At 42.7% G+C, this 16,954-nt stretch overlaps 1 protein-coding gene across 5 annotated transcripts in view; it reads left to right on the forward strand.

The window, feature by feature from the left end:
* The window catches only part of robo2 (roundabout, axon guidance receptor, homolog 2), a 284,885-nt gene that overhangs the window by 244,406 nt on the left and 23,525 nt on the right, over nucleotides 1-16,954 (forward strand). For all 5 annotated transcript variants that reach the window (XM_079354779.1, XM_079354778.1, XM_079354781.1 and 2 more), the window contains 11 exons: nucleotides 1,636-1,841; nucleotides 2,846-2,927; nucleotides 3,031-3,196; nucleotides 3,293-3,459; nucleotides 4,802-4,923; nucleotides 6,747-6,978; nucleotides 9,837-9,961; nucleotides 10,063-10,234; nucleotides 11,258-11,446; nucleotides 12,378-12,404; nucleotides 15,143-15,185. In XM_079354779.1, the coding sequence (XP_079210905.1) occupies nucleotides 1,636-1,841; nucleotides 2,846-2,927; nucleotides 3,031-3,196; nucleotides 3,293-3,459; nucleotides 4,802-4,923; nucleotides 6,747-6,978; nucleotides 9,837-9,961; nucleotides 10,063-10,234; nucleotides 11,258-11,446; nucleotides 12,378-12,404; nucleotides 15,143-15,185 (1,531 nt within the window). The remainder of the gene's footprint in view (nucleotides 1-1,635; nucleotides 1,842-2,845; nucleotides 2,928-3,030; nucleotides 3,197-3,292; nucleotides 3,460-4,801; nucleotides 4,924-6,746; nucleotides 6,979-9,836; nucleotides 9,962-10,062; nucleotides 10,235-11,257; nucleotides 11,447-12,377; nucleotides 12,405-15,142; nucleotides 15,186-16,954) is intronic.

The following is a 16,954-nucleotide window of genomic DNA, read 5'->3' on the forward strand; positions in this document are numbered from 1 at the left end:
AATCAATTACTCTACTGAATCCTGCAACAAGGGTTTTAGGCATGTCAAAAAAAAAGGGGAAAGAGTGGAGTAAAGAGTGCAGGAGGGCCGGGCTGAGGTCATGGCCACACCTGCCACAGTCTTTGTGTGATTTACTGCCCAGAGCCCTGACAACAGTCTGTGGAGTTCAAGGAGATCTGTAATGAGAAATTCCTGATCCAGAGACTCAAGGCCTTCACCAAGCCGAGCCTCCTCCCTCTGCCACTCGCTCATGCCATCCACACACACATCAGACATCTCACATCCCTAAAACTATCAAGTCCTTGTGCTTTCTCACTTTATTCAGTGAACATGTGTCCATGCTTACTGGCATTTCTCAAATATATTAAACTGAAATGATAAACTTAAAATCCATATTTGAATAAAATGAATAATTCTGACTATTAAGTAGTGAAACAAAATGCTTTGTTCTGGTTAATTATATACTTGGGAATCTTCAAGGAAAGGTGATAGAATACAGAAATTCCCAGTTTCATGTTTCTTAGGGTTTGTTGTGCTCAGATATACTTCAGCATCATGGGTCCCTGGCCTGGAAGTTGATGGTTTAAATCCTCTCATGGAACATGTGCACGCCTCACCTTTGAGTCATTTGATAGAATTTTCCAAATTGAAACATCCCCAAGCCTAAAACAAAAGTTGCATTCTAATGATTTCAGCTGATGTTTAATATTCCACACAGCGTTTCTTTTTTCTGTGATTGCTGACCCTAAGCAAAAGGCTGAATGTAACAGAGCAAAAGTGTATTACTGGAAATCACTTCCTTTTGTCAGGTGTTGTAGCTGGAGAGAAAATAAGGGTCGAAAATGAGGGTGTGATAATGTGTTGAGAGGTTACTGAGGTAGACTTGGTAATTAGCCCCTGCAGGTCTGCCATCATTAATCCATACCTTCTAATTAATGTGGCTTCTGCTATGCCAGGGGGACTCCACATTATTCAACTCTAAATATATAAACTGACTGTGTGCAAGAGTGCTTACTCTCTCTGAGATCACCTCTGACATCCACACTATTTCATTGAAGGAAGCCAAATGCTTTTTGCTGGCACATTATAACCAATGTGTTTGCCCATGTAAATGAAATGTATCACATCCATGTCTCCAAAGTGAAACCAGAACAAACTATTAAATGACTGTCTCTTCTTAATAGTAACCGTACTCCTCACTCTGTTTTCTACCATCTACGAGTATCATGATGTGGTTTCAGTGAGAAATTGAAGTTCACCTTTCATTGTGCCCCACACTGCACATAATGGAGTATTTATCCACACCACACTGAGTTAAAAGCCAAACCGCCAAACTGCACCACAAGTCTCGAGCAGTGTATAAAAATAAGGCTACCCAGGCAGTAACTGGAAACTGCTTAGCATCCCTCTGCCACATCAAGCAAACTTAAAAAACCCTACTCAGCTGTTCCTTCCCTGCTTCCTGGAAATACAGGATACGGTCATTGTTCTGCGGCGCAATTACTAGACCTGCGGGGAAAAAAGTCTATTTTATGAAGAAGACCCACATCAACTCCCTGATCATTTTATGATCAATGCTGAGCTGTGACTCAGCTTCTTTTGGAGTGAGACATTTTTCTGTTCTTTACTTTGCAGTACTCACAGACAGACCGCCACCCATCATCCGCCAAGGTCCGTCCAATCAGACGCTGGCTGTGGACAGTGTGGCTCTGTTGAAGTGCCAGGCGTCAGGAGACCCTATCCCCTCCATCAGCTGGCTGAAGGATGGGGTCAGTCTGTTAGGAAAGGACCCACGCATGTCTCTGCAGGAGCTGGGCAGCCTGCAGATCAAAAGCATCAAGGTAAAGGATCCAGTGGTATTATTGTTGTAAATAGCAACTAACTGATAAGATTATGTTACTATAACAGCTTTGTCTTGAACCAGAGACCAATTGACAATGAACTGCTGGCTCCCTTAAAGCTTTATACAGTTTTCGTAGCTTGGATTATGTGTCTTAATTCTCAATGTGTTTGTAGTTGCAGTAAATGCATTGTTGTGATTAACACACAGTTGGAAGTGTGCTATATATATATAACCTCTAAACAAGGTACCATAATGTCTTCAAAGAGATGAATAGGCAGCATTGATTTTTTTTTTTAATTGTTTGATGGTATCACTTAGTGCCACAACAGCATCATCCGGTCTCAGCTGTGCAGGATTGGATGGGCTCCAAATGTAGCACAGAAACATGTATGTGCTTATAGACGTAGGCACACGCGTGTACACACATACACATTTAGAGTAGATTAAATTTAAAAGGCTCACATCTTCCTTTCCCCACTCAGAGGCCTCAGTGGAATATCTATTACACTTGACAGAGCTGCCGACCACTGACATGTTATTTAATAAATGGGAGGAAGGCACAGGGACAAAAACCAACAAACAAAGTTCCTAAGAGGGATGGAGAGACAAGCCAGCTGTCATCAGTCCAGGGGGTTCCAGCGGCCTTCCCTAAATTAATTAGCGTAGCTTTGTTGTGGTCGGCAGGACGGTGGGGAAATAAGGAGGGGGAGTGGAGAAGTGATGGAAGGGTGGTGAGTAGAAAATAGAATTCATTAGGAAATTAGCGTCAGCACTTTGAGGCACTCACAAATGACACACAATTTGGCCAGTGCATGCATGAAGTCGCCCCCATCTTTTTTCAGTCTTTCAGCCATAAGACTCTAAGTATACAGTCACTGCTACTCCTTTCAGATTGCGTGAAGTGAAAAGGCTCGCTCACTGAAAGTGTTATTTGTGGACACATTAAGCTCAGTGTTTGTACTGTATGTGTGTCTGATGCATTTGTATCCTACTGTATACCAGCTTTCAGACTCTGGGATCTACACATGTGTGGCTACCAGCTCCAGTGGTGAAACGTCATGGAGTGCTTTTTTGGAAGTCAAAGGTATGAAATCTAGTATTGACTCCATGTATTTTTTTTTTTAACATGTCAGCTGTAGTTATCCTTAAGAAAACACTTTTTATTTTTGCTGTCTGCATCCATTCAGAATCAGGGGGTTTGTTGCTCGTGAAGAACCATGATGAGAATGAGCTACCAGGTCCTCCATCGAAACCTCAGGTCACTGATGTCACCAAGAACAGTGTGTCCTTATCCTGGCAGCCTGGGATGGTCGGAGCATCGCCTGTCTCCTCGTTTGTCATTGAAGCATTCAGGTATAGCTCCACTGCCTTACTTACTATTTTATTGCTACTAATTTGCACTGGGCAAGAGACATTGATAACATATCCTTTCTTTCTCTTGCATTGCAGTCAGTCAGTGAGCAACAGTTGGCAAACAGTGGCAGATCATATCAAAACCACCCAGTTTACCGTCAAAGGACTGCGTCCCAACACGATCTATCTGTTCATGGTGCGAGCAGTAAACAACCAGGGCCTGAGTGATCCAAGCCCTATGTCAGAACCTGTCAGAACACAAGGTACTTCCCCTAACAATATTGTAAAAAGATCTCATTATATTGACATTGGTCATAGTTATTTCATAAGCTGTCATTGCATCTGTCACTGTCGCTATGTGTTTAACTTTATGTGTTGGAATTCAATTCCTACTGTTGGGGTAAGGTCAGTGTGTTCCTCTTCAGGGAGGGATACTTATCAGCCCCTCTCAAATATCTATACTGAAACACTGCATAACTTTTCAGAGGTCACATTCTCCATCTCAGCTCATTAAAGCCTCACTTAAGCAATTATGGAAAATTAGAATTTCTACTTTTGGGAGGCTTAAGTGGGTTAGTGCTCCCTGCTATGTTAATGATCACAATGGGAGAAAATAATTGCCTTTATAGCCATAGAAGATTTGATTATGGAATCGGACTGAACCACAGACCCACAGATCACATTGATATGATACGTTGCCAGCAACCAAAAAATAAAAAGAGCAACATCTGGCCAAGCTTTGTCGAGTGCAAGCCAAGAGTGTGTTTAAAATGTGAATTTCATTAAATCTCACATGGTGAGGTGAGGGTATTGAGATGATATATGGATGAGTTTATTGATGATGGCACGCATCGCTGACTAATTGATTCTTCATTTCTTTCTAACACTGTTTAGCCTGTCTTACTCTATTAGTGTTTCCTGAGATTCATGACTGTGTTGGGTTGTCTAAATGAAGGATCTTTATATGATAGTTTCTTTTTTTTCTTGCATTTCCTTTTCTTCCTTTCAATAAATTACTCACAATGTGGATTATTCAACCACATGTATCTCATACTCTGAAGTGTTGTTTTGCTGGTAACTTGAAACACATGCAAGTGCAGAATGGGAAATGATCTTGAAAATAGTGTTGAATTGTTCATTCGTCTTGTAGCTAGTATGTCTTCAGTCTCACATTCACTGTTGCCAGCCCAGGTCTACTTTGTTCTCTTCAAACCAGACAAGGGCCATTATACAAAATGGAATCAGGCCATTTTTATGCTGATGGGGTTTCTCCTTTTTTTAAAGAATTTGTGATCACCATGTCAAAGCTCCTTTGTGTGAACCAGTTGGTCTGTTCTGTCACTATTTTACCATTGCACTTCTGATAGTGGTAAAGCCAGGTTGATAGTTTTTAGTTAATTGTTCATATTCAATGTTTACATTGTACAGAGAGAGCACAGTCTACTGAAGTTAAATTCAAATTGTGTGTTAAACATACCTGGCTAATAAAGCTGATTCTAATTCTAATATGAGAGACTAAGTGAACTCTGTTAAAACCAAGTTGAGCATATTTGACCTTGTTACCCCAGCTTGTTTTTCTGAAAGTTCTTTCTTGGTCCCTCATAGATATAAGTCCTCCAGCTCAGGGTGTTGACCACAGGCACGTGCAGAAGGAGCTCGGAGAAGTGATAGTTCGCTTGCACAACCCTGTTGTCCTGAGTCCCACAGCTATTCAGGTCACATGGACGGTAAGTGCAAGTTTGATGTAGTTAATACAACCCTACTATATTTAAGTTTAAGTATTAGTTAACCTAAAATGTGCACCGTATATTTGCAATTAAAGACAGAAAGTATTCGGAGGAGTAATTGATTGATTCATATTTGGGTTTTCTTATCCCTTTACATTCCTTTTTCATCTTTGATTTTGTCATACTGACTCATAAAATCCTTCTAGTTGATACAGACGATCCCTCTTTGAAGCCAGAAAGGTGCTGCTCGAGGCTACCACTTGTTTAATGCTAGAACATCTCAGTAAGGTTGTTTCCTAAGTCTGCTGCTTTGAAATATTGTTAACGGTTACTTCACAGTATCTGGAGATCAAAAAGCAGGGAAATAGATTTTTTAACCACACTGAACATCAAACGAGATGTCAGAGAAATCCGATTGTTCATTATTCTGCCTTAAGTCAGCTGCTTCCCTCTTAAGTGCTCAATTTGTCTAACTTAAATTAATGTTGCTGGTTGAACTTAATTTGATGAATATGAGTTTTCCTGATTTGTTTTTAAACAACAATGAGGTAAGTATTTTTTCTTTTACTCATGAATAGAAAAATATACATACACCTATTCTTCATTGTACAGAATATATGCACGCAATTGAGACAGTTCTTTTACATCTACAGTTCTGCAGATCTACAGCTTCAGTCATGGTTTCATGGGATTGATTTATTTGTATGGTAATGAGGACAAAATACTGATTCATGTTATCAAAAGCAAAGGTGATTGACTAGTTTATTTGATTGGGTGATATAAATACTGGTGTAAGTATTTTCTTAATGCACCTTTCACTTTGTGGCTATGGCTTTCTGCTTCCACTCTCAAATGCACCACATTAGCAGTTTTCCTAATGACATGTATATTGACCCCTGCAATAAGTCTCACCCCGAGACATGGTAGCTAATTTGATGTTAAAGCATTGCTTTATGAACGTACCGTACAACACAAACATGGATGCTTAATCAATCAGGGACCCTTTCAGTCAATAGCGAGGCTACTCAGAGAGTTTTTATATTCCCAAATCCTTCCATTAATAAAAGTCATACATACATTTTGCTGATTTACTCTAGCCACACTGGAGAAAAACAGCTGCTTAATATCCCACTTAAAAGCCCTGCTCACTTCTTCTACTGTTAACAAGCCATTACATTGAGTTATGCGCCTGCTTCTGCTCTGCATAAATTCAGCTTTTTCTGTCTGGTTAAATGGGCACAAGTTTGAAGTGAGGGGGCCTCTGTGGGATGCTTGCGGCTCAAACACTTCTAGTCTGTCCATCTTTTCTATGGGACATATCTGCTGTTAAAGCCTCTGCTGTGTATTCTCCTAATGTCCCTGCGGTGTCTGCATTGGCAGCAGCAAGACATTCTTGTACTTGTAGCCCGTCCTAAATGTGTTGGGAACGGATTTCCACGACCACTAGTTAGTATTCATAATACATATGAGACCTGCATATGTCCTTTAAGTTGGCATTTCACTGTGTTTTTTTAAGAGAGGAGGGACCACTTTGGATGCGAGCTGAGTGTATGAGGTAATGTCAGGCTGTTAATTGAGCTAAGTGTGTCATAGCTGGTGATGAAGGGCCCATTAAACCAGTAACAGCGTCTAAAGTGTCATGAATCCAATCCTGTATTAGGAGTAAACACATTTCCAAAAACATGTCCTTTTATATTGTCTCGTGGTTGGCCCAAGGTAACATGTGCCATATTGTCTCGTGGTTGGCCCAAGGTAACATGTGCCAGTCTCCTCGATACAGGTCTTTTTACACTTTTTATTTTTATGATCTTTTACTTTCTCAGGTGGATCGTCAGTCCCAGTTCATCCAGGGTTACAGAGTTCTGTACAGGCAGACCTCCGGACTCCCCTCACCAGGACCCTGGCAGATCCAGGATGTTAAGGTCCCCTCTGAACGCAGTGTTGTCCTCTCCTCGCTGAAAAAGGGCATTGTGTATGAGATCAAAGTCCGCCCTTATTTCAACGAGTTCCAAGGCATGGACAGCGAATCAAGAACAGCTCGCACAACTGAGGAAGGTATGAAGAACATGCTGGGGTACAATATGTCAGAGTCAGTCAAACCAAAGTACATGTAGATCCACGAGAACAAAGAGTGACAGGTGACAAATGATCTCATAGACTGCTTTCAAGTTGTTTCTCGTCAGAATATCACAAACAATGCCGCTACGTCCTTTCATATTGAAAACTGAGGGTATATGTGTTATTGCATGTGTGAGGACATGCATGTTTGTGCTTGTCTCTTTGTCCTTCCTGCTGTGCTTTTTATGATTGTGAGTGTTAGTGCCAACCTTCTTCTAATCCATCACCCAGCAGCCACAGGCCTGAGCTGTGATTGGACACAGCACACACTTCCTCTTGCGAATATGGTCTGTCGCCCAAAGCTTGATTCAGACAGGCTCTGACAAGGCTATGTGGCGCAAAAAAAATACCTCGCCACACATACACACACATAAACCAGCATGCCACAGAGACGCACACACATGTCTGGTTTTGGATGAATTTACTTTTTGACCTGTCCGGGCGCAGCTTCACTTCACCTTTCAAGTCTCAGAGTCAAAATTTTACAATGAGTTGATCTGAAGTAAAGAAAGACAAAAAAAAAAACACAAAAAGACAAACACAGACCTTTTATACTGGAGACAAAGCCCATCTTGCCACAACATATTTAGGCCTGCATGTATAGGAGACAGTTCACATCCTGTCCGTGTGACAGGTCCATCTATTTTCCCATCCTCAGAGGGACCGTATCTCCTGTGGCCAGCCAGTCTGCACACTGCTGTAGTGGAGCTGCCATCCCATTACAGCTGTCCAAAAACACACACTCACACACACAATACAGTACACACATACATCCCTGCACACCACCTGGCCTTCAGAATCTGCATGTCCCAGCAATTGCGAATGCTGATAACGCTCTCTGCTTCTGCTCTATCTGCATCCCAGTCCCTCAGTGAGCAGTGACCCCTTACTATTTCTGTTACCACCCCGCTGCTGCCTGGTCATAGCTGATACACCTTCAGACACACAGCTCTAGGCTCCTCCGAGACCCTGGGACTACCGAGAAGGGCAGGGAGATGGATAGAGAAGTTCCGTTTAGAGGGTGATTAAAACTAAGGTAGTCCATTAGCTAACACAATTAGAGAATCCCGAGAGCAGGTCCAGACGGATGCTTGCTTACAGTAAGATCAGCCCATGCTGTGTCTGTCTTTGTCTTCCTACTCCTTTCTCACATATCTTTCTTTCTCTCCATCTGGACTGTCATGTCATGGCTACTTCTAGTTGCCATTTTATTCCTGCTAAATGATGCCCTTAAATTAATCTTTAATGCAAAATATGGGAGAGGGGGAAACAAGTAATGTTTGTATACATGTTTGTTTATTTCAGATTAATCTATAGTCATGTTGATGGATATCTCTGGGGAGGGTCCATAGGTTTCCTCCCTCACCACCCACTGCTTTGTGTTGCTTATTGGCTTCCTTTGTCTGTGGATATCACATGTTTGTGTTCCTTCTCCATGTAGCACAGTGCTATGTGTGCTTGAGAGACAGGGGGTCACATTTCTGCTGGCCATACATCATCCTGCTAATGGCTCTATTAGTGCAGCCTCCCAGGCCTCTAATGAAAAATGTGAATTGTTTAGTCCAAATATGCATGATAATAAGCTGCTAAATCATTCATAACATTAACTTTGAACGACATTGCCTCTGATGGCTGCCACGCACCATTCCGGCACTTTGTCACCTGGATGTAATGCACTGTTGGAGAGCCTCTAGCATGATGGTTGATCAGATGCTACCTTGGTAGATTGTTTCTAATCTGGCCAAGGTGTTGGGTTCATCATTGGACCCATTCATCTTTCACCATGCCAGGGCCTCCTGGCTCTCTGGGGGCCGGTGTGGCCAATCGCGCTGAGGGATGAGCACAGATTTACAGGGTGACACGTGCCATTTTGGATGGCGGCGAGGTGAGGGAGAGGCAGCCCAGGAGTAATTGACCTGTCAGTATTCTGCTGTGGTGCCGCTCCCCTGCCAGCCACTGCGGAAATGAGAAAACATTATTTTTAAAACGTTATTTCAAGTTGGGCCAACTGTTATTTATTTTTCCTCGGTTACCCCTTGTGGGGTCAGAATATTGTTGCCATCAGAATAACAACAGAGTGAGGTGTATTAAGGCTCGGAGTTGTCGTGTTTCTTTCCACTATCTGTCTGCCTGTGGATGGAGCCAATTCATTTAGTGGTGCCTTACTCTGAACCTTCTTTCTGATCCTTACCTACTGGCTTTAGTTTCATCTGGCTGATCGTTGAAATCAGTCAATATGTTGACTCAGACTTTGTTTCCTTCCTCTTCCAGTAAATGTTTTTTTTTTCACATTTTCTTCTCGTCTGCGACTCATCCTATAAGCTTGTTGACCCTCATGCCACCCTGGCTCGGCCAGTGAGGGAGTCTTAGTTTGACTGAGAGCCTCTGCCTTACTGTGCCAGGCCTCATTCCACAAATCAATACGAGTATTCTCTGAACAAATCCACCGGGCTGTAGCAGAGGATGAGATATTAAATCATAGTGAAGCCCTAAAGACGGGTTATAGCCATGTCAGACCTGTTGGGTTTCCATGTAAATCTCTCTCCCTCCCCCCTTAATGAGCCATTTTGACAGTCATCAGCCACCTTTGCTATCTCTGAAGTAAAACATTCTTTGAAAAAGTCTTGGTCTGTTTTTGTGTATGTGCATTTGTGCATACAGATTGGTTCAAACACATTCAGATGTACAACACTGCAGGGCAGGTATTCTTGTCTCTAAGTGTTACTTAGTTACTACTCGGCTCCATGGAAGGTAATGTAATTGTTGACCTGTTTTTTTTGTGCCTCCTTTTTCAGCTCCAAGTGCCCCTCCTCAGCAGGTAACAGTCCTGACTGTGGGAAACCAGAACAGCACTTCAATTAGCATTTCCTGGGACCCTCCTCCACCAGACCACCAGAACGGCATTATCCAGGAGTACAAGGTTTGACGCAGCAAGCAATCCTCAACCAGGATTCTCATCTAACTTCCACTAAGCCAAATGGAATGAATCCCATCTCTGTTTTGTCTCCTTCTCTGCTGTAGATCTGGTGTCTGGGGAATGAGACACGCTTCCATGTAAATAAGACAGTGGACGCAGCCATACGTTCAGTGGTGGTGGGCGGGCTGCAGGTGGGCGTGGTGTACCGGGTGGAGGTGGCGGCAAGCACAAGTGCTGGGGTTGGCGTCAAGAGTGAACCTCAGTCTATTATCATCGGTGAGTTTCATTGATAGAAACGTTCCGAATCGAGGTGTTGACACCAGTGTTTGTATTTCACTGTTAGTGGATGATTGAGGCCGAAGAACAGATAGCGTCAGTGTTTCCTTTCAAGACTAGGAAGTGCAAAAATGAATAATATGGTTAAAATACTCCTTTTTTGATATGTGTCCTGACCACATATGATTTATGTGGAGCTGGGGCAGATTGTGCCTGATTTGACCCATAACTGATGGCTTGGCCTGTAGCATGTTCTTATTTCCCCAGTGTCACTCACATAATCCATCTCCAGGAGCAGAGCCCCGAGCTTGCTGATATAATATGTTGTGTGTTTGCTTGTCTGTGGATGTGGAAATGGGTGTGTAGTTTTTTGCGGTGACACAGTCATAAAAAGAAATTCAGAGCACATGTGTAGTATTGCGTGCATACACAACCCATGTAATGCGCGTGTGTTTATCTTTATGAGTGTGTATTTGTTCCTGTCAGCTTGTGGGAACTGTTGTTTGTGCTTCGAGTCTCATCACGCTCCGTGGAATAGTGTCAAGTAGAGCAGGCCGGGTGAGCTGCCATAGACGATCAATACAGACCGGTATCCTCTCCTCTCATTTCACATGGTGTGTTTTATCGGCAACAGAGTGAATTAGGACCTGAGCTAAGCAAACAACCTGCTCACCTCGGGGGTTTGTTATAAGCTTTTAGGCTTTGTCCTTTTTCAGTCTGTACATTATGTTTCACTGCACATCCTTTGGATCTATGTCCTGCTCCCTTGGTCAATATCTCGGCTGAAATTCATCATATCTTCCTTCTCTGAGCTTAATCTTGCACTAACCCCCTTTCTTGAGGTGTTATTTCTTCACAATGAAAAAGTGGGACATTCTCAAGCCCTTATTTCACCGGCACCTGTGATAGCTTTCACCTTGAAGCAGCATATCGACCATAACTGTGTTGTTATTTCACTGTTTCTTTCTAGCAAGTATCCACCAGCGTCACACTAATGCTGCCTGTTTATCCCTGTGCCCTCAGGTAAAGAGTTCCGGGACGTGATTATACATGGGAACCGGAACAACAGCATCACAGAGCAGATTACTGATGTGGTGAAGCAGCCTGCTTTTATTGCCGGTATTGGTGGGGCTTGCTGGGTCATCCTCATGGGCTTCAGCATCTGGCTGTACTGGAGAAGAAAGAAGAGAAAGGGTCTGAGCAACTACGCAGGTTAGCCTGAGCAAAGCCTCTTCGTCACTAATGCAAAGTTATTCTGACAATCTGATGTGATGCTTTAGAAAACAATAGACATTTTTTTTTTTTTTTTCCTTGCCGAAGAGATACTTTCTCAAGTTAATGATCATACTTTATTCTCAATCAGTGCACTATTTTTTGTTTCAGTTTAGAAGCTGTGAGCAGTTGGTTAAGGTGGCTGTGGTGTTAAAGCTCAACAGGGAGACAGATGTCAGTGTGACTCATTTTCAGAAGGCTACAGTTTTTGACAAATCCACCCACAGTGTTGGTTAATAGCCCAGGGTGGGCTGAGCTGAGTGGGCAGACTGGACTCTCTTCTGGTCACTGATGCTGGAGTTGGTCCAACTCACCTCCCACACACTGACCCTAACATCTTACTAAGTGACCCCTGGTCAACACGAGCAACCACCAAGTCCACATACAGCGCCAAGTGTACAGGATTTAATTAGAGAGCAGAAAATGGTAATGAGCGGACACACATAAGCACTGCAGTCAGTGCTCCACATAATTCTTGAATTAGTTGTTGCCTTATTAAAAAGCAGAATTTAAGTGAAACAAAGTCATGTAGCGTTTGTTTTCTAGTCGTTTTAAGCACTTTTGCGCAAAAGTGCACGCACCATATTTTGCTCTTCTGGTTTGAATAATTTGCTCTTCATTTCTGTTTGTTACATTTATGTGTTTGTGTGTTTTCGTTGTTGCTTCGCCACCATTTCTACACCTCTGTGGCCTTTGAGCCGGCTGCTTTTCTTGGCTGAAGCTCTGCACGCTGGGTGACGATGAGGTCCTACTTGTAATGACCCTCACCACCTCTTTGCTCAACAACGTGCCCAGTGTGCAGACTCCCCTAAAGCACCGCTTATCTCTGCAGGCTTTTAACGCACAACTTCTCTGTCTTCTTGTTTTGCAGTTCAGTCCTTCACCTTCACCCCTGCAGGTACTGTTCATTTGTCCTGTCTCCTCACCCCACCTCTACGCAGAGTCATCTCCTGCCCACTAACCGTATACAGTATATGTGCTTGAACTGTCAGACTTATGGTCATGGCATATACCGATCTTTCCGTTGTGCCATAACGCCAACATATAACGCCAACCACTAAAAAAATCTGGATTTTCTATTGGCCATGACCAGAGCCCTGCAGCCCTGCAGCTTTCTTTACATTTTGTGTTGTATTTCTGTTTGTTCTTGCTCCTGGTTTGAATGTAGTTTCATCATGTATTGTGTATCTTTTTTTGGTGGCAGTGGTATAGGGTAAGCGTGTCCTCCTCTCTCCTCCTCTAATGAGCTCATTCTTTTTTTTTTGTCTTTTTTAAGTCTCAGATCCTGTCGTATTGTCCCTGTTTGTTCTCCTTAGGTGTCTTTAAGGGAGCTGTTTGATGAGTTCTTTACCCTTTTTCTTCAATTTAACTTATGTGTTGTTTTTTTTTATTGTGACAATATCCACTATTACTGTGGCGATATTTAACTAGCCATGTTGTTATTCTTTTTAAGAAGACTTTGGAGGAACTGTTGACAGTGTGTCTTACAGTCTGGAGTTTGAGTGGACTCAACAGAGAGTAGCATTTCATAGACACTGTGGTAAAAAGTTACAAGTTTACTGACAAACTGAAAACACGTTTTAGTGAAATCTTCCTCTGGATCTTCAGCCGAAACCCCTCCCTTTTTTTTGGGATCAACAGGAAGTAGGGAACACTAATATCTTAATGGAATATCAGCTTCAAAATATGGATCACACTTGTGAGGCTTACACACAGAAGCCAGAAAGGACGAATATTATCTCACTAAAGTTTTAAGGGGCAAACACAAAACAAGGTGAAGTATAGGAGAGATGATAACATTAGAGTGAGGTGATATTTAGAACATGAGCCAGAGTGTGTCTGAGGGGTCCTACAGCGCTGCTCTTCCCTGTATTGACAATTAGTTGATGTATCGAGAGTGTCCTATCTCGGCCCCCTAAAGCTGTCAGGGCAGGAGAGGTAAATCAGCACACTGTTGAGGCACACAGCCAGCAGGAAAGAGATTTGATGGAATTTTTATATGCTGATTACGTCCACCCCTCCCTTAATGCTTATTAAAAGGGATTAATCTGTATTCATATTGGAGAAAGTGCTTATCTGGAAGACGGAGGCGAGAAGCACAGCAATGCCGCCGTGTCACTCTGGCTAACATGAAAGTATTCCACAGCAACCCAGAAATGTGCCTGAGCACAGATAGGGACTTCAGAGGCCTTCCCGCTGCACAGCCTCCCCTCGCCTCCACCTCCTCCCACTGTCAGTCGTCTCCCTCAAACGACAGAAAATACTCTAATGCAAGTTTGTTGCTGGTGGAACAAAGAGAATGAGCTTTGCCAAAAAAAAAAAGAAGAAAAAAAAAGAAGAGAATACCAACTCTGTCTCAAACTGTCTCAAAGCCATATATAATTCAGACGGACCTGCAATATTGGTTTTATCTCAAACTTTTTTAGCAGTAAGAATTCAATTTGCTAGTTTGCAGTTAATGCTGCAAACTACAAACTGTTCTGACAAGCAACCTCAGAAAACTTCAAACTGTGTTTCTCTCGTTAAAATCCGACAATATTTCCCCGAGAGACAAAATGGGATTAAGCATGCTTAGGTAATGTTGAGGATGCATTAAAATGTCCTGTTAGCATCCTTTGTAATCTACTGTGGGAGTTTTCCTTTCCCTGTCATGTACGTTACTACATTAGCCACAGAAAAGCCCCTTCTCGGGTCCATGCCTGGGCTTGTTGTGGAATCAACCTGAATGAAACAGAAAAGAGAGGAGGAATGTTCAGCCTCCTCCTCCCTTTAATCTCCATCTGTGGAAACAAATGAGCTAAATTACTAACAGCTCTCCTTCTCTCTCTCTCTCTCTCGGGTGAACCAGCTTTCTTCTTTCTTTTTTTTCCCCTTCTCTCTTTTTTTCCTCTCATCGGCATGAGGTGATTTCCAAAACTTGACGCTTTTCTGTGTTTCCTGTGTGATCCATTGAAGATCTTACATGCTTAGAAGTCTGGATGCTGCTTTGTCATCATGGTCACTGAGCAGAGATGAAATGGATCCTTCACAGCCGTCTCTCTCTGTGAGCCACAGAGTTTTACTAGCCACTGACAAAGAGCGGCCCTTGTTATCTATAGATCACTGTAATGGAACAGGCCACATGTATGGCTTCTGGGGAGCCTTGCTTGCTGAAAGATCAGTAAGTCAGTCTCAGCGCTTGCAGATAGAGAACTCCACGTGATTAATGAGCCCTCTGCCTTTTCTAATCATTTTTGGGCTGAGATTTAATCACAAATCTGATAATAACTCCGCTGCAAAATAAGAACGACGAAATGAGTTTTGCCTCTCATAAGGCATCTTGTCCTTGAGGAACACATGACGCCTCCACTTATGCAAAGCCGAGCAATATCTAATCCTCATCATTGCGCTTCTTTTTTTAATTTTCATCAAAGGCATTGGACGCAGTGGGGACATCTGCATCCCTCAGTTTTTCCATCCACTGTCTAGCTGTGTGAGAGAAAGAGAACAGTTAAAAAAAGTAGCATTGCATCACAAGGGCGAACTGGACAGTATTGAAAAGACAATGAATCCTTAGTTTTTTTTGCTATGTAAACTGTTATTAAAACTTAAGGTCTGGCTTTGTCCCTTTCTTCTCTCTTTCTTTTCTGACTTTAGTGACATTCCAGAGGGTCGACGGCGGTCTGATGAGCAATGGAAGGTGAGCTTCCCACCAACAACAACAACACAAGAGCCATCATTTATTGAGTTCAATAACCTGAGCAAATACAAAACTTCAATCTTTATGATTTCATCCTCTGTGACTTGAGCTTCACACATTCAAACACAACCTTTCCTCCTGAGTCAAGCAATAAGTCTCCAGCGAGAGGCATCTGATTACAACCCTGATAAATCACTGATAGATACTGTAGATAACCAATATGTTTGTGTTCCTGCCATGCAAACTGAAGTGCAAATGCGCATTTCTTCCACATCTCTGTTCATGCATCGATGGATGAACTCGTAAATCTCCTCAACAGAATTAACAGAAACAATTTAAGCAGAGAGTGCTTTTATTTTGTCATTTATCTTCAGCTGCTGGCTACAGGCAACCCAGAACCCCTTCGGAGTGATAAATTTGCCTGTCACCTTGCGTGGGCGGCTGGGATCTGAGCACATGTAATAATGTAAAAATAATTACCCAAGGGATAGATGTGTGTGGAGGTACCCCACTTGCACCCCCATACAGCCTGCTCTGTGTCAGTGTGTGTTGGTGACAGCGAGAGGGGCTACAGACAATAGGGCACATCTCAATGACACCAGTTACTGAGCCTTTGTGGGTATTCAAGAAAGTCCCTTGAGAATCCTGCGCTTCTGTCTACTGACTGCTTATCACACCTGACTAGGTAAAGCCTCCAGAGCTCAAACACTCAGCAAGAGATTGCCAGCTGAATCTGACCCTGTGTGTCTCAGGGCTTTTGCGAATGTGTCTCTTCTGTGGTCTGGTTGCAGCTTTTTTATATTCATACTTCCACCCCCCTTCCTTACTGTGTGGGTATGACTGAATGCCAGAACAGAGAATTTGCCTATATTGTTCTGTGAGCTTCCATCACGCTCTCAATGAATTAGCCACGCCACTTGCCAAGCCCTTTCTCATCTACTTTTCTGCTGTAGTGTTTTTTCTTCAATTTTCCACATAAGTGGTTCGGATTCTCACTCCAGCGAATGGGATTTGAAATGTCTGTATTTTTGGTGCTCTATATTTGTCATATCTTTAGTCAGTAGTCGCAACTGCCACAATTTCTCCATCACTGAAAAAGGATGCAGTCTGAAACTCATAATCCAACCAGAGCCTCTGATCTGTCAGTCACTCTGGTGCCATCAAATCCCAGATGTTGCAACTTGCCCATCTGCCCTGAAAGTGGAAATGTGCAGCAGGGTATCAGAGGAAAATGTGTTCATTTGTTACATGAGATGTTTATTGCATTAATTAGACAATAGCAAATGAAGCCGCGTCTGTTTCTAGTTTCTCATTGGCCCCTACCAAATTGCCCTGACTGAACATTACACTTAATCGATCACAAAATAAATGATTCATGGAAGATGAATAGGCTGCAGATTGGTAGACCTGCACGACTTGACTTGGCTGCTCAATTGAAATTGATAAAAGCTGATAAGGGCTCATTCCTTATCCCCCTGCCAATAGGGAGATGGTAATTAGGAGGTAGTAATAACTTCCTATCCTGGCACTGATCAATATTTTAGCTAAGCAGATTCTCGCCTATTGGTGGGAAGCATGGGCAGAGCATGGCGGTGAACAGGTTTCACTGACACTGTTGCTATGGAGATTCCTTTAGTGTCCTGAATCTGAATGCTGAATGATTGTGTGTTGCCTGTGAGTTGATCTATAAAGTCATCTTTTTCCCAATGCTTGAGTTTTTAGCTAATGTCTAGATGTATCCAAGTTCTATTCACCATTATGTGGGACCG

This window comes from Symphodus melops (assembly GCF_947650265.1).
Source record: "Symphodus melops genome assembly, chromosome: 10".
NCBI classification, from domain to species: Eukaryota; Metazoa; Chordata; class Actinopteri; order Labriformes; family Labridae; genus Symphodus; species Symphodus melops.